Source organism: Lepisosteus platostomus, chromosome 16 (assembly GCF_059453375.1).
Source record: "Lepisosteus platostomus isolate fLepPlt1 chromosome 16, fLepPlt1.hap1, whole genome shotgun sequence".
In the NCBI taxonomy this organism is placed as follows: Eukaryota; Metazoa; Chordata; class Actinopteri; order Semionotiformes; family Lepisosteidae; genus Lepisosteus; species Lepisosteus platostomus.
Window position 1 is genome coordinate 5,375,690 of NC_142626.1, and position 21,671 is coordinate 5,397,360.

Below are 21,671 nucleotides of genomic sequence, written 5' to 3' on the forward strand. Positions count from 1 at the left end.
AACCCAGGAAGACAATTTGCATAGAAGAGACACTTTGCATTGGCAGCACATGCTTAAGTGCTCTGGGAGTGTTTATAGCCCTGTGAGTTAAACACTTCATGACTGAGAGCTGCCCTTCATGGCAACAGAACCCACAGCAGCAATGACTTTCATCACCATCTTCATCTGCACACTCCTCATCTCTGCTCAGGGTATAATTTAATACTTGGCTAGGTGCTGACTTAGTCCTAGCTTTTTTTTATTTTTTTCGTGTTGTTAATATCTTTTAGCATGTTACATAAACAAGATTTACAGACACAAAGTGAAATAGCTTAAAAAATGTATATGACTGTTTTCTCTTGTTTTCAGAATCCAGTGGACAGGTTACTGTGACTCAGACTACAGCAGTGAAATCTGTTCTCTCTGGACAGATTTCCAGTTACTGTGAACTGTAAGACCAGTCCTGCAGTGTATGGTAATAACCGCCTAGCCTGGTACCAACAGAAAGCTGGAGAAGCCCCTAAACTCCTGATCTATGCAGCAACTAACCGTGAGACTGGGATCCCAGAGCGTTTCAGTGGCAGTGGATCTGGGACTGACTTCACTCTGACCATCACAGGAGTCCAAGCTGAAGATGCAGCAGATTATTACTGTCAGAGTAACCACTACATCAACAGTAAAGATCTGTCCACACAGTGTTTCACAGTCATACAAAAACCTCCTTCAGCAGGACTGCACAGCGACTGTACTGCTGCAGCTGGGACCTACTGCAGGTGCACTTAAAAGTTTATTTTGCTTTTACAAAAGATCATTTAATTCAGTCATACTATTAAAATAACTGTGATTATATTATTTCTCATTTTTGTGGTGTGCTTGAAATAACAGAGATACAAAAAAGATAGAAGAAAAAAAGAAAATTAATAAGTTACACATACATACAAAATACAATATACAGTACATTGGGTTCACGTCTTACGCGAGTTTGAAATATGTGTTTTTAAACCATTCCCTTCAGTATATTTTTGTTTGAATTATGTAGTGCGAGTCAAAATAACGAGCGCTGCATACTGTAGTTACGCCGTTGGCCGCCCGATGCAAGTGTCTCATTGGTGCATTGGGAATGTTGCTACACAGTGATGCTATTGTTGAAAATGTGTTTCTCTCTCACATTTTCTCTCACTCTCTCTCGAATTCCATTTACAGTAAACATGACTGATGCTTACTTATATTTTAGGTATTTTATGTATGTTCATGTACTGTATACATGTCTGTGTAAACTGTGTTTTTATTTTATACATGGTACAAGTTGATGTATTGCTTCCTGCTCGACAGATCACAGACGCTACTGTGAGACACCTGTGATCTGGATGTTTTTCATTCATATGTGTTAATCAAAGAGAAACACAGACTGCAGTTATAAGTATTGCCCACAAGAGGGAGGCAGAACTGGCCATTGCTCTCTCCAGTGTAACAGCACTATGATTTTGTCAGTGAAATCTCCTGAAGGAATCATTATAATAAATCTTGTTTTTTTCTTTATAAAATCAGACATGCTTATACAAGGCAATTACTCTTTAAGAAAAGAAAGCTCAAAAACGTGTTGTCAGTTCACGTTTTGACTACCAGTCCACAATAACTGAAAGGACATTATGCACATGATGTCTCTGGGTTATTCACATTGAAGTGTGAGGTCTGTCCCCACAAAACCTCTTCTAATCTGCACATTTCTCATTTTCACTGTCCTCATGGCTTCCTCGTGAAATCACTTCTTCTTGGGGATACAGGGTCTGCTACAGTAGTCTTACTGTAAAGACCCAAATATATACATGTACTGTATAATGTATAAAAGCAAATGTCTCACTCTCACTCACAGCCTGAAGAAGAAAAATAATTTCACATACAGTAACATACACGCTATTGGCCATATACAATTTTCTTGTAGTAGGAATTCATCTTTTCACATACCCCAGCTTGCTCTCCATGAGGCACACAGACAGGAAGAGAGAAGACTGTGGTCAGAGCGCAGGGTCGGCCATTTATATGGTGTCCCTGGAGCAGCTGGGGTTAAGGGCCTTGCTCAGGGGCCCAATGAAGCAGGATTCCTCTGCTGGCTCTGGGATTCAAACCAGCAACCTTCCACCCACAGGCGCAGGTGACACGAAGAAGGCTCCACGGCCGAAACGTTGTGTTCTCTTTCTTCTCTTTTTTTCAGAATGGAATAAACCTATTACTTGTTCCTTTACATTATGGTAGTCACCTTGAGGTTCTTTGTAAGTGTTCCTAAAGTAAAAAGTTCCAGTTAACACAGCCCATTTCACTTCAGTGGTAACTCATTCCTCCCTCAGAGCCAGAGCCAGGCCACACTGATGCAGTTTATAAACACTCTGACAGGTGATTAAATGTGATATTGTGCAAAATACACAGCATATACAAATACCCATACCAGATGCATATATAATCATAAATGTTGTGAGAAAGTAAGATGTGAGTGGGTTTATGAACATAATTATCTACAGTCCAAAGATGTATCTGATCAACTCCAGAGACCTGCTCATTGTCAGTTATTAGTATCACCTCTAGATGTCACTACAAGATATTTAAATATAATAAACAGGTCACACATAAACTGAGCACTCATTCACCTCAATATACAGTACTTAAGTTACACCCATAACCAGTCTTCCTACATTTGACAGGCCAGTGAAATCCTTTTTGATATAAAAACAGTTCAAACAAAAGCCATACTCCTTACTGGAGTCCCCCAGCAATTACATTTTAAACATGTTTTTATCTAATGAGAAATGAAGCAGGGCTAGTTACAATGCTCAAAACAATAACAGCTGTTTATATATAACTGATGTATTTTCTCTCCCTCTATTTCCACTGGTCCTTTTCCTAAACAGACACTCCTGCTCTCTTCTACCTGCTTGAATTATCAACTAGTTATCCGCCCTTTTAGGTGAGTTTGGAAATTTACTTTAATTTTTATGCCTCAGATTTAAGAGGATCCTTGTTCTTGGGGATATTAGTATACATATTGGCTCAAGTTCTTCCAGTTTGGCTTAGGGTTTTCTAGCTCTGTTGGGATGCTTTGATTTAATCCAGTTTGTTCTCAGCCCAACACATTACAAAGGACACACCTTAGATTTCATCATTACAATTGGCTCTTCAGTTTCTCACTTGAAAGAGTCATTTCCCTTGAACTAGGCCTCTCTGATCACTCAACTATTCATTTATTTTTGGAATTACCTGTTTCTAACACTTCCCCCTTCATGCTCTGTAAATTTCTACAACTGGCAATCAGTTGATCAGTTTAGGTTCACAAATTCTGTTCTATCCTCCTTATCTTGTTTCTCTGCCTCTGACCCTCTAGAGGACAAAATACATTTGCTTAATAGCACTCTTTTATCTACACTTAACACCTTTGCTCCTCTAAAAACTCAAACCATCTCTTTTTCTCACTCTGCCCCCGGTACACTGATCATCAATCAATGAAGTCAGTCTCCCTGAAACTTGAGCGTAGGTGTTGTCTTTCTGGCCTAAACGTACATTAGCATTCTTGGAAAGATTACTTGTCTAAATATAAGGATACGATAGAGACTGCTAGATCCACCTATTTCTCACATCATTGAGAATAACCAAAACAACCCCAGACACCTTTTCTCCATCATCAACAGACCGCTTAAGCCTAACTGCCCCATCACATTACCTGTCTCATCGTTACCTTGCAACACATTCCTAGATTTCTTTAGCTCCAAGATCCGGCATCACATTCTCACCACAGTGCGTGTCACTTCCACACCTCCTCACTGCTTCCCCAACTTTACTGGTTCCCTTCTCTCCACCTTCTCTCTTCTTGACTCTGTATCCATCAGAAAACTGGCTTCACATATGAAATCCAGCACTTGTATATTAGATCCCATCCCCACCACTTTATTTCAGTCATGTTTCACTTCTCTCTGCCCCATGTTCCTCAATATAATAAATGAATCCTTGAGCACAGGTGTTGCACCACTGGTCCTCAAATTTGCTGCTATTACCCCTATAGCAAAAAAGTCTAACATGGCTCTGGACAATCTAAATAATTTTCACCCCATCTCCAATTTACCCTTTCTTGCAAAAATACTAGAATGTGCTGTTACACTTCGGTTAAATAACCACTTATATGCAAATAACTTTTTTCAAACCCCTCCAAACTGGATTACACAGATATGTTATGTAATAAATGTAGTCACCCTATTACTGAAGCCAAAACTAAAGGCCAGGTGGCCATATTTCAGTTTTTAGAAATGATTTGACTAATTATACACAACAGTCTTCTTACAGTATGAACACACTCTTAATACAATGAACCAAACTGAATTCCAGAACCCAAGGCTTTAGATACAGTTTACATCATTGTTAATTACTAAATGCAAACTAGTCAGGTTCCTAAAGGACTCTGGCCCACACTTAAATCAAAATCAAATGCTATTTGCCAGCCGTGCACAGCGTCCAGTCACACATGTGGCTCATTTCAGACCACCATGTAGTCTATGTGACATAACTGCTGGGCTGCAATATTGGTCATCAAGACAGAGATCACCACTGTCTCAAATCAAATTAGAGCTGCAACAACTGCCTAATTATGCAGTATCAAATATACAGATGCAGCCATTCAAAGTGCGCGGTACAGACACGTACCGGAGGTAATTTGCTAGGGCCTCGCGCATCGTGACGCGCGTTGACGCAAAATACCTTGGTACGTGATTGGTTGACCGACAGGGGCACTCTTGGTCCGTTGGTTGGTCGTAGAGAGATTTAAATGTCTTTACTTTGCCCATTTTAATATTGAATATTTATATGGAAATCTTAGTAGCTGAGCATAAAAAGAATAGGAGCATACTGTAACGCATGTGAAGGCCATAAACGATATTAATTTTGGAACATAAACAAGTAAAAAAAAAGTATATGGCTGGTCTCGGTACTTTAAAGAAAAAATACACACCAGTATTCCATTTCTCCCTAAACATTTTAAGCATCGAAGTCTTTAACTAACATGATACGATATAATTATATTCATGTACCGCAACACAAGAATAGTACACGCTGTACATTGTCTGTTGATAATGTTTCTGTAGTGCTTTTTCAGCACTCTGCATGTGACCTTGCCGGTGGGTTAGGTTCCTGACTCCCATGTCACACAGTCTGTGATTGAATCCCGGTGGAGCCACAACTTTTTTTAACAAACATTTCTTTGAAAAAATGAAACGTTTCCCTTGGTCAGAGATTAAATAAAACCTCACTCGCACCAAACAAATTTATATTTCTAAATATCACAACATGATCGAATTTAAGTCATTTTAATAACAATGAATAGTCACCTATGCGTTACAAAATAAACATTTACAGTATATTGATTTGAATCGCGTTTTGATTTAAATCGTAAACGTGTGTTTAAATATATGTGTTTTTTGATTCACAATCAGACAAATGCAACATATACAGGTATTGATATCTTTGTCTTCTAAGTATCTTAATTAACTTTCAGCATAACTTTTTCCCCGTTTAGATTTATTTTTCTTGGGATCCTGGGATCAAATGTGGAAAGATTAGATTGTAATCACTTTTATTTTTTAAATACAGTTTAGAAAAGTGTAATCTATGCTAAAAAGTTGTACACCACCTGCTATAAAGATACATATTGTAATACTTTCGGGTTCAGATAGGACAGACACAAGAACTCAGACTTGCGGAGTTAAAGCAAGTTAAAGCCTTGATTTTATACAGTATATCACCTTTAAAAGTGGCATCTCAAAGCAAAGTAAATACCCAACACTGATTGTACCCATCTGTCATGCTAATAAAACACCTTGAATTGAATTGAATAGAGAGAGAGGGGGGGGTGGGGGCGAGCGAGAGAGCACAGCCAGGACAGACAGGCAAATAAGATACACTCCACAGACATTCACAACAGCGACATATCATAAAACATTTGCACATATAGTTAAGTTATTACTTGGTTTTCAAAGTGCAATGAAATACAATATTGTTGTTGTTGCTGTTAGTGTTGTTTTTATCCTGTAATAACAGCGTTTTGAGAAGCCACCTTTAAAGGCGATATATAAAAGCGTTGATTCTTATGGAATGTGTTTTCTTTCTTCTTTTTTTCAGCATGGAATAAACCTATTACTTGAGTCTTATGGATGCCCTCCCGCTCCTCTCTGTGTACAGTAGAGCCTCCTGTCCTGGATGGTGGAGCCCCTACAGCTGTGTCTGGAGAGAATCCAGGGTATCAGCTTCAACCACACAGTTGTGCAGCTTGTTCCCCCCTCCCACCCCTCTCTGTGTACAGCAGAGCCTCCTGTCCAGCCAGCACAGGAGGCTCTACTGTACACAGAGAGGGGCGAGAGGGGGGAACAAGCTGTCCAGCCTCCATACACCCATGTGAAAAATTAATAATGCCAATGTAAACGTCGTATTTACAATTTGTTGATAATAGAAATGTTAAGTTCTCTAAAGCTTTGTGATAGTTGACCCAGGCAGCAAAAGATCAGCTGCACTGGTAAGATGCGACACCGTAGATATGATTAATAACCTTTTAAATCTGAAGGGAGATCTAAAGGGATCCCCCCCGACTCACACACAATAGAAGCAGGAAGCAGATGCAGGGACCATTGTCAGAAGGAAAGAAGGTGACTATTCATTGTTATCAAAAATGACTTAAATTCGAACATGTTGTGATATTTAGAAATAAGAAAGTCAATTAATTGTCCATAATATTGCTATTCTATTTTTTCAAAGACATGTTTGTTAAAAAAAAAGTCACAGCACCAGCTAGATCTAAACACACAACCTGTAGGTTTAGTAATCAGGCACAGAGACCAGTGGGCTACTAGGGAAGTCGCATGAAGAGAAAGGCAAAACAGCCCTACACAGCCCTGTCGCAGTACACAAATATCATATCGTTATTAATTTCTTTAGATACGCAATTCCATATTATATTAGCAGAAAAGCTTAAAACTACCACTTTTTTACACGCTATTTCACATGTTAGTTAAATACTTTTTTTGTGTATTTTTTCTTTAAAGTTCCGATTCCTGGAATCTGACTGGCTGACACCCTTCTGAAGTGGTTCCATAATATCTGGTATACGGAAAAGAAAGCGTTGATAAAATTCTCATGATTCTCATGTATCTGATACAAGTATCTTTTCATACAGTCTTTGATGTGCTCTTGAGGATCCTTGTGATATTTTTACCTCTGGTTGAATGAAAAGTGTTGCAGTTTAAATAATTTTCGTAGTTAGAAATTATGAAACGCTCTGTTAAAAGCAAGGGAGTTTTTATATGTCCGTTGCAGTAAAAGAAAATGCCTGACAAAGTAGGGCTTGGACAGATTCCAAGTGCTTGTACAAATGTGAAAAAAAAGAAATTAGCAAAAAAAGTCATTCCTTTATCGTATTGGCTACTGTAGGTAATGTCCTGTCCTCGTTAGTTAGATCTACGAAATGCTGTGGTGTTTGTGAAAGAAAAAACTAAAAGTATTTTCGTTTAAAATGACGGTTAGAAAGAATGTGGACCAGCGTAATACTTTGAGTTTACAGCTTGTCCAAAGTCGTTCATTATTAATACTATTAGTAATATCTTCGGTAAAGGCTTTGATGCATAAATATTTCTGATAAAGGTAGGTTGTGTACTGTTGTCCAACTGAGCAATCTTGCTTTCATAAAATATACCAACTTTTTAATGACTGATGATTAACATGCTGTAATACACAGTTTAAATTTAAAAGCTCAAATGCTGTACATGAGAGGTTAAGCTTTATAGGCTCCTCCTGGTGGTTTTACAAGGTGATTCTGGATACTTTCCAGCATGACGTCAAATGACGCGATATACCGCGTGATACTGCGTTTTGATGCGACACGCCCACCGGGGTATACCCATTTTGAATGGCTGCATCTGTATAGGGTGTAAGTAGGGTCAAACTTATGCACGTGTAACGCAACTATAACATTTACCATTATTTTAAATAGTAAAAAGTTTCTTATAATGCGCTAAATGTACAATACGCGCAGGTTTCCGGAACACAACCCTCAAGTAAATTGAGAAGCCTATGTAATACCACATGACTTGCATTACTTGCAAAGGGTGCAAAGCAGGATACACTCTGGAAGAGAAGCCAGTCGGTTGCTAGACAGACAGACACAAAAAGACACACAAACACTCACACACTCACACTGGGGTCAATTTCCCCAGCAGCCAGTTATTCTTACAATGTATTTGGACTGTGAGAGGAGACCTGAGCACCAGAAGGAAACCCACATGAACATAGGGAGATCACAGGGAGAAAAAGCAAATTCCACACAGTTAGCACCCAGGAATTGAATCCAGGTTCCCAGTTCTGCCAGACAGCAGTACCATAAGTTAGAAAATCATTCTAAATGTGTTTTTACTCACATTGCTCTCAGAATGACTCATGAGTGTTGAGCTCTTGTCAGCTTCATAATATTCATTGACCATTGACCACTGACATGATTCATTGTGTATCACAACTCTCTAACACTGATGTCTCATCCCCACTTTGTCTTGTCACACTGTGTTAATGCTGAATTTTGTCTCGTTCATTTACAAAGGACTTCAGAAGCTTCAGGAAAATCTTTATTTTTTATATTTCTCTAACGTTTTTTCTCTAAATTCATTATCTTCCACTGTTAACTGTTTTATGAATACATCAACGATATATTGTAAGTATCTCCTGGTACTACTGAAGCACTGCTGCTCTTCAGACAGTTTTTTTTATTTCTTAAACTTTAGAAGAAACTAAAGAAAGAAATTCCCTTGCAGTTTTATCAGCTCAGGAACACAGTGGTGTCTGGGTCTGGCTGTTAGTACAATGTACCAGTTGCCTTTCGTGTCTCGCGGGGTCACTGTGGAGTTGGCTAGTTCTATCAGTCAGCTGGAAACGCAGTGAAGTTGGCTTCACCTGTGAATAACCTCGTCTTGCTGAACTTCGGTCTGGCACAAATGGTCTGTGTTTTCCTGGGTCTGGCCACAAAGGTAGACAGGTGAGAGAAATCAGTTTGTCCCGGCTACAGCTTATTGCTGAATATATTTGGACATTCAACATGTTGACAAATAGAATGAGTCCAACTTTCTTATTTAAAATTTAAGGCAAAGATAACACCTGGTTCAAGAACACAGGATTTCTTCTGTTGCAGAAAGAATATCTTTTAAACAATTCAAAGCTGGTGATTTGCTGAGATGCTGTCAGGCTAGGTTCTAGTACCACCCTACAGATCTCTCACTGTTGGGTCTTCCTCTGGGTGATGAACAGTGACCTTGGACCTTATGATCATGTCCAGATGACTCTCTGCTAGACAACCAGCTGTCAGAGGCAAACATCCATCATGGAGAGTACTGGGTCATCACTGTCCTGTGAAAGACAAACTCCCTCACTTCCCCACACACAAAGAGCACCAAGTCATTCTGTGGCTGAGATCACAGCATGAGAGCCAAATGGAACTACTGTAGATGTTACAGTCCATCTTCCTAAACCAAAGGAGGGATGGATCCTATGTGGACAGGGCGGTATCCAAGAAGTTCCTCAATATTGAAGTCACTATCCAAAAGATTTGGTCAGAATGGGGAATCAGAAGTCCTTTACCGAGAAAGTCCTAAAGTCACACAAAGCCGCAATCTGAGAAACAAAGTAAAAAAAACAAAAGGGGTTCGGAAACACGAAGACACTCTAAATGAAATCCCAATGGTAAGGGGAGCTCAATAGGTAAATGTAATACTGAGAGAGGAGGACAAAGTGAGTAGTGCTTAAATACATTGAGAGGAGAGGGTGTGTTGGTAAGTGAGCAAAGCGGTAGGTTATGCGGTTAGCGCTGTCTTGATCAGGACATCTGGGTCGTAACATGAAAGACAGGGGCCTCTTTAGCTACATTCTTGTGCCCTTTCTGCTTGGTCAATACACACAAAGATGATTAGAAAAGTATTAGAATGATCGTTTGAAAAGCTCAGATATAAAAAATGGAATTAACAGGGGACTAATTAAACAGGTTTTACAATATACAGTAAATAAAAAAATAAAAATAATCAGAAACCTTGTATGAGGAAATTGCAATTAGGATGTACTTTTTATTAAAAATAATTACTATGATTTCAGATGAGAGTCACTGGTATTTATAGAATATCTGGCAAGTGGAAGGGGGTTCAGAAACTTACATTTTGTAGCAAAAACAAGATACAGAAATAAAAAGTTAATAAAAGTTTGGTAGTTAGGGATATTCCAATAGTATCTGCTAATTAACATAACATGATAAGAATTTGGAAACATAATTGATATCATAATGAACAATTGGATTGCTCTGATTGAGAATGATTTGAAAAGCACAAGAATCAAACTTCACATATAGAATTATACAGTGTCTAGATGTCTAGATGCTCATCAATTGCCACACAGTCAGAACTGATGTACGCAGTACAGCCCACAACTGGAATAGAGGGACAGACAGAACACTAAAGGAACTAAAGGGAAAATGACTCAGCACTCCACAACACTTGCCAGTCATCATATAATAATAGTCCTATGAATCACCACACAATTTGCAGTCATATCCCTAAAGTCCTATTAAAACCCACCTGAAATATGGTCCCCAAGTGTATGGTATGCATCTTAAATAACAAAAGGAACAGCCTTTACCAAACCACAACTTACGTATTATGTCTTTAGAAGGTCCTTCAAAATAGATAGCCTTTCAATGGTAAGAACTTTGGGAACGTCAGACATGAACAAAACTATCGTTTGTATGCCAAAAATTTGATACTTCAAGATAGTGAAAGCATATTTACTTGTATGTGTGAATAAATGTGACTTAACTGGTTGAGACTGATATAACTTAAAAGGTTGACAACAGCAAATTTATAGTCGATATACAGATCCTGCCATTCAGAATGTCACAGCTTTTTAAAAAAATACTCAGTTGTGGGGCTGCACTATTTTGTAAAACCACCAGGTGGTGAAAGTTTAACAGGGCGTGTGGAGCATTTGGGCTTTTGCCAGAAAATACCTGGTTTCAAATCCCATTCAATACTGAGGGATGATCTTTTTCAAATTACAGAACTTAAGTTGTATACTGTTTGACTTTTATTAATTTTACTGTATTACGGCATGGTAAATATTGATCTAATTAAAAAGGAGGCATATTTTATAGAAGCAAGATTGCTCAGTTGGATATATAAAATAGTTTATTATTATACTGTAGTTTGTGAAAGTAGTGTGCCTCTTTCAGGTTCTTAATTAGTGTGGACTGTAGTTCAGGACATGTTAGTTGAAAACAAGTTTTTTTTATCTTTCTGTCTGTGAGAGAGGTAGTGTAAATATACTTATCAATAACTTTCAAAAATAGAATTGCCTTGCACGAGCACTTGTGAAACACTACAGAATTGATAAAGATGCCAGCTCATTGCCATTTAACTATTTCCAAACAGCACTAGAAGTAATAAAGCCATAATAAATTATTTTAGATTTTTTTAGCTTTTTAGATTGGTCCTGACATCATTGTTTCTTTTTTCACTCACACAAAACACAGTCACTTGCTCTATTCTGGTGAAGTTTTGTTATTGCAATATGTTCTTTAAAATGATAATGGAATCTACAGCAATAGACCTCACTAAAATGCACGCTGAATATAAAAAAAACATGTTACAAAGGATGAAAAGAGGTACATGACAGAGTAAAACTGTTTAATCATAATAAGACTCTAGGCTAATTTACTCTACCAGGTGCCAGCAATTGCTTATTGCTTCTATTTTCAAACAAAAGGGGCAGGTAATTAGATCTGTTAGCCAACCTTTAAAACTGCAAAGGAATATGGTAAAGGACGTATGAAGCAGCATGAGAGAGATCACTGGCTTCAAACAGGCTGGGGGTGTAACAGAGGGAAACCTGGAGATGGTCAATGAGCTGAACCAGTTTTTAATAAGTTTGATTCGGGGCCTTCTGTGGCTCACCACCTATCCCCCCACAGCCACATGCTCCCTAAGCCCTCGCAGGTGCGACTGCCCAACACCTCCTCCATCCCCCCACAATCATGGCCATCTACAGCTACAACTCCCAACAGCTACTCACCCCCCATCCCCTGCAGCTGCCACTCTCCAACACCTCCACCATTAACACCTGAAGCATTGACAGCGCTATGAGCACCATCCCCCAGGCCAGGCTGACCATCACGGCTGACCAGGTGAAGAGGGAGTTGAAGAGGCTTCACCAGGGTAAGGCCACAGGACCAGATAACATTTGTTCCAGAGATTTGAGGGCTTGTGCTGATCAGCTAAGCAGAGTGCTCCAGCAACTCTTCAGCCTGAGTCTGCGCTTGGAGAGAGTCCCTGTGCTCTGGAAGACGTCATGCTTGGTCCCATTACCAAAGAAATGGCACCCCTCTGTCCTCAATGACTACAGACCACTTGCGCTGATTTCTCACTTCATGATGATACTGGAGAGGCTGGTCTTGTCCCACCTGAGACCCCGGTCAGTTCATCACTGGACACCCTACAGTTCGCCTACCAACCCAGTATTGGTGTGGAAGATGCAATTATCTACATGCTGCAAAGGGCCTACTCCCACCTGGACAAGGCTGGCAACACAGAGAGGATTACGTTTTTTGACTTCTCCAGTGCCTTCAATACTATCCAGCCCTTACTGCTAAGGAGGAAGCTGGAGGAGATGCAAGTGGGTGCCTCCATGTTCTCATGGATCACTGATTATCTGACAGGCAGACCACAGTTTGTGAGACTTCAGAACTGTGTCTGAGCAGGTAGTGAGTAACACAGGGGCTCCTCAGGGGGACAGTTCTTTCTCCGTTCCTCTTCATCCTCTATACTTCGGACTTTAAATACAACTCAAAGTCGTGCCACCTGCAAAAGTTGTCAGATGACTCTGTAATTGTGGGATGTTTCAAGGGTGGGCAGGAGGAAGAGTACAGAGGACTGGTCAGCAGCTTCGTGGAGTGGTGTGGGGAGAACCACCTGCAATTGAATGTGGCAAAGACGAAAGAGGTGGTGACAGATTTCAGGAGGAATGGGGTCCAACCTACTCATGTCTACATCTATGGGAGTGGCGTGGAGATAGTGGACTCATACAAGTACCTGGGAGTGCACATTGATGATAGACTGGAATGGTCTAAGAACACTGAGGCCATCTTCAAGAAGGGTCAGAGCCGACTTTACTTCTTGAGGAGGCTCACGTCCTTCAGTGTGTGTAGCAAGATGCTACATATGTTCTATCAGTCGGTTGTGGCAAGCGCCATTTTCTACACGGTGGTATGCTGGCATTCTGGGATTAGAGCAGGGGCTGCTAACAGGCTGAACAAGCTCATCAGAAGAGCAAGCTCTGTCATTGGGTCTGACCTGGACCCCCTGGAGGTAGTGGCTGAGAGAAGAATGGTGTCCCATCTCCCATCCCCTCTTTGACATGCTTGTGAGAATGAAGAGCACATTCAGCAATAGGCTGATCCAACCATGGTGCGACAGGAAGTGCTACAGAAAGTCATTCTTGCCTTCTGCCATAAGACTGTACAACGCATCCATTGTGTGTTTTTGTGCAATATATGCCAGGGACTTGTGCAATACATTCATATTTCTATTGTGCAATACAACTTTTTGTGTAATGTTCTGGTTTGTTCTTTGTATATTCTGGACTGTGAGTAACTCTTCTTAGTGCACTTCTCACTGACTGTGCTGATTGTATTGTATGTATTTAAGGGTTGTATTATTGTATAATTTCATTACACTGTGCTGTGTTGACTGTGTTAAGCTGCTGTTGCACTGCAATTTCCCTCACAGGATCAATAAAGTATCTATCTTTACTTAAACTTTCCAGTACAGTCTATCAGTGTTCGGTCATGCTGCGCAAGTTGTTTTGTGAAATGTCTCCATCTAGTGGTTGGAAGTTGAAATGTCGTTTCAGAGTGTGAAGATTAGCTCCGGTGTTGTGCTGGGGACACCCAGGCGCGCCTGTCTCTGTGGATTGTGATTTATTTCAGACAAGGACACATCAGATCATCACCGCTTTTTTCCCCAGATTACTATGGTGAGGAGTGTAGCTGCACACGCTCATTCAGCAATCAGAGCACCAAGCAACAAGACAGCCCCCGCGGGACACACTGAACATATGCCATCTCATGTCAGCAAAGATCACCAGATATAATAAGAAGGATTCCACAAATTTAATTTTCTTGTCATTTTATTTAATATACTTAATCGTATAATTGTTTAGCTGAAGGTATAGTGATACTGGCAACACATGCAGTAAAGCAATTGCTCTTAATATCACAGATCACGGGTTCATGGGCACCCCTGACATGGCCTTCCCCTTGCTAGGCAATAATGCAGCACAAGTTACTTTATAATGAATAGATGGAAAGGTCAGTGAGTTCCACTTAATGATGACGTTTTTTGCATAGCTGACTGTCTGAACCTGCTCTGTCCTAATACACTTTAGAGTTGCTGAAGAAAACGGAATTAATTTTCTTTTATTTGTTCATATTAAGCATACAAAACAAAATCAGCAAATACAGTCTGAAGAAACCAGGAGTGATAATGTCTGTGTGACACAATGCATACTGTATAAGATTATTTGCAGGAATAGGAGGAAATAATATTTTGACATTACCAGATGATATTTGACAGTTTGATGGCAGCACAAAATATAGAGAAACTTAACGTTAAGTAGATATTATCCATGCTGATATTGGTAGATTTGTTTTATTTTTAATGTTTCTAATTCTTGATTATGTTGCACTGTGCATTCCAGCAAAAAGGAAAAAAAAACAGCTTTATGAATTTCATATCTTCCTCTTCACTGGAATTATAAGTGCAAAAACAATGAGGGGGGGTATATGCTCCGTAGAATCATGTACCACTGTGTGTGTGGCGTGTGAACAGTGTGGCGTTATGTGTCTGTGATGTACAGTGAGGGAGTACGTGTGCTCTGTACAGTCATATGCAGCACAGCAGGAAGTTGCAGGAAGAGTCAGGATCATCTCGGGCCGCCTCTATGTTCTCCTTGCCCTGACGGGGGTTCCTGCACAGGAACTTCCCATTATCGGCTCTGAAGACAAAATACTCCCCGCAGGTGAAGACCTCAAACTCACAGTAGACATCAGCCTCAGCCTTGGCAGCCATGATGGAGTCAACCCCACCAACGCCCCCCCAGTTGATCCGACTGAGGTACACGCCTCTGAGGTCCTGCAGCAGCAGCTTCCCGCTGGGGGCCAACAGAGCCCTGAACTGGCTCCACTGACCCCTGCTGGTCCCTGCAGCCTCAATGTTGCGGCCGACAGAGCTGTGCTCGGTGCTGCACCACAGCAAGCCATTGTCAGCTCTGAAGGACACCAGTGTGCCGCTGTTGATGCAGGGCAGGATTGTGCCCAGGCAGCTGGTGAGAGTCTAGGAAGGGAGATATACTATCATCACAAGCAGCAGTACTAGTGTCATAAAGCTCCACACCCTACCCGAGCAAAGAGCGCTTGTAACACACAGTAAACAGTTCCTACACCATCAGCTTTACAGCAGTAACCCAAAAAAGAAAAAGCTTTAAACTTAATATATAAAGCATAATCATTATATGTCTTCAGAGTGACCAATGCTCACTGTGTGTCCAGTGGACTGGTTAAACACACTGGTCTGTATGTCCTCATAGTGACCAATACTCACTGTGTCAAGAGGGCTGGTTTAACACACTGCTCTATATATCCTGAAGGAATGGATACTTATATGTATTAGCAAAGTAATATCATAGAATGTTTTCAAGCTTCAGACTTTTCTTATCAATATTAATACGTTAAACTGAGGGAATGTGAGAATAACTGCAGACGTCTGAGTGCCTTTGAGGCTGAGTCCTCTTAAAAAGCCATTTTATGAGGAAGCAGCTGGTAGTTTAACCCCAAGAGAATTAACAAAGTCACAAAGCAATTTTGAAGTGAGCCCAGAGCGAGTGATTATAATTTGTTTGCCATGTTGCATGATTTTCTTCTGTGTATGAGGTCTGCAAACAGGATATTGGTATATCTGGGTAGAAGTGCAGTGTAACCACCTTCCTGTTGAGAAACTCTGCTGACAGTGCCCAGTCAGAGAGGCTGTCCCAGCGTTGAGAAACCTCTACCACCTTTTCACCACAACGGTGTTGCCTGATTGTTTCTATTCCTCAAAAGAGAACTTTACCTTCTCCCAAGCTTTCAATCCTCATAGTGACCAGTGCTCACTGTGTGTCCAGTGGACTGATTTACCACACTGGTGTATAGCTTCTCACAGTGAATATATGGGCACTGCTAGAAATCAAGGGCTCTTTCTCTGTGTGAGAGCTCAAAAGAATAAACGGTCTTACTGCAGTCTGTGGTTCCACATCTGCTGGACCTCCGCAGCACAGCAGAAAGTTGCAGGAAGAGTCAGGATCATCTTGGGCTGCCTCTATGTTCTCCTTGCCCTGACGGGGGTTCCTGCACAGGAACTTCCCATTATCGGCTCTGAAGACAAAATACTCCCCGCGGGTGAAGACCTCAAACTCACAGTAGACATCAGCCTCAGCCTTGGCAGCCATGATGGAGTCAACCCCACCAACGCCCCCCCAGTTGATCCGACTGAGGTACACACCTCTGAGGTCCTGCAGCAGCAGCTTCCCGCTGGGGGCCAACAGAGCCCTGAACTGGCTCCACTGGCCCCTGCTGGTCCCTGCAGCCTCAATGTTGCGGCCGACAGAGCTGTGCTCGGTGCTGCACCACAGCAAGCCATTGTCAGCTCTGAAGGACACCAGTGTGCCGCTGTTGATGCAGGGCAGGATTGTGCCCAGGCAGCTGGTGAGAGTCTAGGAAGGGAGATATACTATCATCACAAGCAGCAGTACTAGTGTCATAAAGCTCCACACCCTACCCGAGCAAAGAGCGCTTGTAACACACAGTAAACAGTTCCTACACCATCAGCTTTACAGCAGTAACCCAAAAAAAAAAGTTTTAAACTTAATGTATAAAGCAGAATCATTATATGTCTTCAGAGTGACCAATGCTCACTGTGTGTCCAGTGGACTGGTTAAACACACTGGTCTGTTTGTCCTCATAGTGACCAATACTCACTGTGTCAAGAGGGCTGGTTTAACACACTGCTCTATATATCCTGAAGGAATGGATACTTATATGTATTAGCAAAGTAATATCATAGAATGTTTTCAAGCTTCAGACTTTTCTTATCAATATTAATACATTAAACTGAGGGTATGTGAGAATAACTGCAGACGTCTGAGTGGCCTTTGAGGCTGAGTCCTCTTAAAAAGCCATTTTAAGAGGAAGCAGCTGGTAGTTTAACCCCAAGAGAATTAACAAAGTCACAGAGCAATTTTGAAGTGAGCCCAGAGCGAGTGATTATAATTTTTTTGCCATGTTGCATGATTTTCTTCTGTGTATGAGGTCTGCAAACAGGATATTGGTATATCTGGGTAGAAGTGCAGTGTAACCACCTTCCTGTTGAGAAACTCTGCTGACAGTGCCCAGTCAGAGAGGCTGTCCCAGCATTGAGAAACCTCTACCACCTTTTCACCACAACGGTGTTGCCTGATTGTTTCTATTCCTCAAAAGAGAACTTTACCTTCTCCCAAGCTTTCAGTCCTCATAGTGACCAGTGCTCACTGTGTGTCCAGTGGACTGATTTACCACACTGGTGCATAGCTTCTCACAGTGAATATATGGGCACTGCTAGAAATCAAGGGCTCTGTCTCTGTGTGAGAGCTCAAAAGAATAAACGGTCTTACTGCAGTCTGTGGTTCCACATCTGCTGGACCTCGGCAGCACAGCAGGAAGTTGCAGGAAGAGTCAGGATCATCTCGGGCCGCCTCTATGTTCTCCTTGCCTTGACGGGGGTTCCTGCACAGGAACTTCCCATTATCGGCTCTGAAGACAAAATACTCCCCGCGGGTGAAGACCTCAAACTCACAGTAGACATCAGCCTCAGCCTTGGCAGCCATGATGGAGTCAACCCCACCAACGCCCCCCCAGTTGATCCGACTGAGGTACACGCCTCTGAGGTCCTGCAGCAGCAGCTTCCCGCTGGGGGCCAACAGAGCCCTGAACTGGCTCCACTGGCCCCTGCTGGTCCCTGCAGCCTCAATGTTGCGGCCGACAGAGCTGTGCTCGGTGCTGCACCACAGCAAGCCATTGTCAGCTCTGAAGGACACCAGTGTGCCGCTGTTGATGCAGGGCAGGATTGTGCCCAGGCAGCTGGTGAGAGTCTAGGAAGGGAGATATGCTATCAACACAAGCAGCAGTACTAGTGTCATAAAGCTCCACACCCTACCCGAGCAAAGAGCGCTTGTAACACAAAGCAAACAGTTCCTACACCATCAGCTTTACAGCAGTAACCCAAAAAAGAAAAACTTAATATATAAAGCAAAGTCATTAAGAGCATCTGAACTGCTGCACACTAAATTGAAAACAGTTACAGGAGCTCAGGTTGTTACAGTACACAGGTCAGACTTTTTGAGTCAAGAAAAAACATAAGAATGCCATTCGGTTGCTTCTTTTTTGTTTCAAGTTCAAAGTTTAAGTGAATCTGAAACTTCTTCCCTTACTTTGTTAGGAATTCCCAAAGTTAGAATTCACTGTTTATTGATAACCTTTTTCTTTGCTAAACTGAAGCCTTAAGTAACTTACCTGCTATTGAGTGTAATTGATATCTGGAGAAGGCCTATCTCATGGCGTAATCAAGATTTGTCAAAACAGTCAAGAACTCATTTGTTGTTAATATAAAAACATAAAATCTCAGTACAGATGTTGAAATGAGTACTGCAGTTCTGACACATCACAAAGGGATTTTTTTTTGACAATTTGTACATCTGGTCCTGTGAAATCTAAAAACAAAAGTATCTGGTGTAGCTGCGAGGCTTGTTAATAAGACAGAATTAAGTGTTGCTGTGCTTTCCCAAATGAGGCCCCATCTCTCTCTTCATCTCTGTGGTGCAGCCACAGAGAAACTATTCATGCAGGCTGATTTAAAGATGTTTTCTTTTAATAAGGGACAGCTCCCAAATGGGGATGCACTTAGCTAAGCCTGGCTATCATGATCAATGGTCATCCATTGGCGCCTATCTGTCTAGGGAGTGCCAGATGGACATCTGGATTGCATTCTTAGGTGTCAGGAGCAAGTGACTCATATCTCACCTTGATCAACCAATCAGAAACTGGTAGGGCAGAGTAACCCACGTGGGACTCTGATGCCCATAAAACTTTCAGCCAATGAACGAGCTGAAGTTCCTCCAGGTAAAAACAGGCAACACAGAGAGCCTGTAGTGGACTTTTCTAAAAAAGAGAATTCTAAGGAATTCCCAGGAGCAGAAAGGCTCCCAAGGGCAGGACATTCTCGCAGTGCACCTTCTGACCATCCTGAGACTCAGCCTGGACAACCACGGAACGCCCAGTGTGTCCGAGTGCCAGAACTTTGCTTTGTTCTAAGAGTCGAGAGCGGAGGTTGTCAGAGAGTAACCAGAGGATCCACCTGAGGTTACCACCAGCAGCAAGTCTCGTGAACAGGTCGGAACTGTGGACAGCTGAATCACTATTCAGAACTAGCGCTTCATCAGGAATGAACTGGTCCTCTTCCTGACTTGCTGGGACCCACAGTCATCTTTTCTCCTGAGCACAACTTTGCTAGTTAAAGCCAACACTAACTAGCCGATCAGTGAGCATCAGCAGCGCACCGTCGCAAGCCGCACAGCACAGCCTGGCACGGAGCCAGAGAGCCCGCAGGAGATCTGAATCCCCAGAAATTGGATGAGTATTCAACTTCAATGCATTACAGCTCGAGAATTCAATTGTTATCCCAACCAGTTGATATCAACTTAATTCTTAAGAGTTATGTACTTGTTTTGACTATCTAGTGTAGAAGTTGTTACCAAGTTCACATACGAAATGGTCTAAATGAATGATATACTGAACGTATGTCCTCTTGATATATGTAACTCTTCGTGACTGATTGAATATATACCTTTTGTATTCTGATAACCCTCTCGATAAGATCTGTTAGGTTTATATGCATATTTTATGTATTAATAAATGTATTCTTGTGTATTAGTACCTGTGTGTGTGTGCGTTGTTTGAGTTATACCGCAAGGTTGGATTCTAAAGCCATTAAAAGAATCATTTTGTGACTTACGGCTACAATTAATAATTGTCCCGGTAAATGCCCAAACCCTACAGAACTAGTGCCTCGTGAGAGTACACTTCACTGGTAATTGATCTTATTTGCTAGAAGATCTGTATGAAGGAAATAGCAAAAGCAGAATAAGTATCAGATACTTTTAGAACTTAGAAAAAATAATTCAGAATTTAAATTGATCAATACGTTAAATATTAAATAGTATAATTAAAAAGTGATATTTTTACGTTACTGACTATAACAGAAATTTAAATTCAAATGCTTGGATTTTTTTGGCTTTGGTCACAACTTTTCAGAAAGTTGTTAAGAGTCTTTAAAATGGATGCAGGAACTCAGTAAGACTATTCAAAAGGACATCTCAGAGCTTTGCAATTAGAGAATCATCTGACAAGGATGCCTAATATCTCCTTTTCTGTTTTTATTAGTAACTCAGACTTTGGGTCTTCATATCAATAACAGCACTGTGAAAGTTATAAACATTTTGGGTAGAGAAAGTTAAAAAAATTTAAGATAGCAGATGACATTACTGTTTTTCATTAGGACAGAAGAGAGCTGTATGATGCAGTTTAAATTAAGGTTTAAATTTATTTTCATCTGTTTCAGGTTTATTTTTAAAATTAAAAAAGTGAACTATTTACTCGAAGATTTAGGAACAATTGCTAAAATACCTCTAATGGAAATTGCAACATACCCAGGTAATAAAATTTGTAAACAGCAAGAAGAAAGATGTAGCGTGAATTTTACACGCATTATACAGTAAACAAAACAAAAAAAAATCAGTTCTCATTACATGACTGAAAAATCAGCAGGGCTGTAAACATTGTCAGTTACTTACAAGACACCTCGACTCAAAACAGAAATAATAATCACTTACAGACTGAGACATCTCTGCCTGGAGTCACCGTCCGTGGTGAAACTGTGTGCTGGTGTGGTATTTAACAAGCACTGCTTCCCTTCTGAAGAAGTCTGAATAATTATTTTTTTTCTGTTTTTTTCTGTTTACAAATGTTGAAATCCACCAGGCCGCATCACGGCTACGCCCAGTCCGCACAGACTTCAGAAAACACATGCCCACGTTTGACAGCTGCAAAGCAAGATATTTTCTCTTAAAGTTTTATGAACAACTGATAATTTACCTCTACAGAAAGTGGCAACATTCCTGGGTACTTATATCTGTAATTATCAAGAAGAAAGATGTAGATTGGATTTTGCACCCATTTTAAACAAAACAAAAGATTTCCATGCTGGTTAATTCCAGGCTTATCGCTGGCAGACGGTGTCTTCCTGTCAAGAGTAGAGTACATTCCTCATTTTGTGTGTGCTTCCATCTCACTGGACGTTCCTAAACATAATAGTGATGATTTTGACAAATGAATTCATAAGGTGGCTTGAACGTCTTACATTTTTAAACCTCAAATATAACTTTCCACTGGATTAGAAGTGATATTTAAAACGGTGGAACCCGACTCCCAATTGGTCTTTCAAAACATAAGTGATCTTGAAATAATT

The 21,671-nt window shown here is 40.9% G+C and overlaps 2 protein-coding genes and 1 long non-coding RNA gene across 4 annotated transcripts in view; 1 reads left to right on the forward strand and 2 right to left on the reverse strand.

The window, feature by feature from the left end:
• Positions 1-21,671, reverse strand: part of LOC148646745 (NACHT, LRR and PYD domains-containing protein 3-like) — a 2,700,574-nt gene that overhangs the window by 916,214 nt on the left and 1,762,689 nt on the right. The window lies entirely within an intron of this gene.
• On the forward strand, positions 109-828 carry LOC148646761 (uncharacterized). Its single transcript, XR_015927536.1, has 2 exons — positions 109-191; positions 349-828. It is a non-coding gene; the product is annotated as an uncharacterized LOC148646761 (long non-coding RNA).
• Positions 12,672-21,223, reverse strand: LOC148646762 (uncharacterized). Of its 2 annotated transcripts, XM_088608576.1 has the most exons (5): positions 21,037-21,223; positions 17,764-18,240; positions 16,351-16,827; positions 15,119-15,413; positions 12,672-12,992 (listed from the first exon to the last, which is right to left on the reverse strand). In XM_088608576.1, the coding sequence occupies exons 1-5, from the start codon at positions 21,046-21,048 to the stop codon at positions 12,958-12,960; spliced, it is 1,296 nt and encodes a 431-aa protein (XP_088464702.1). In that variant the 5' UTR covers positions 21,049-21,223; the 3' UTR covers positions 12,672-12,957. The 2 variants fall into 2 exon arrangements, with proteins under 2 accessions (XP_088464702.1, XP_088464701.1); XM_088608575.1 differs by lacking the exon at positions 12,672-12,992 and having other exon boundaries at positions 14,191-15,413; positions 21,037-21,214.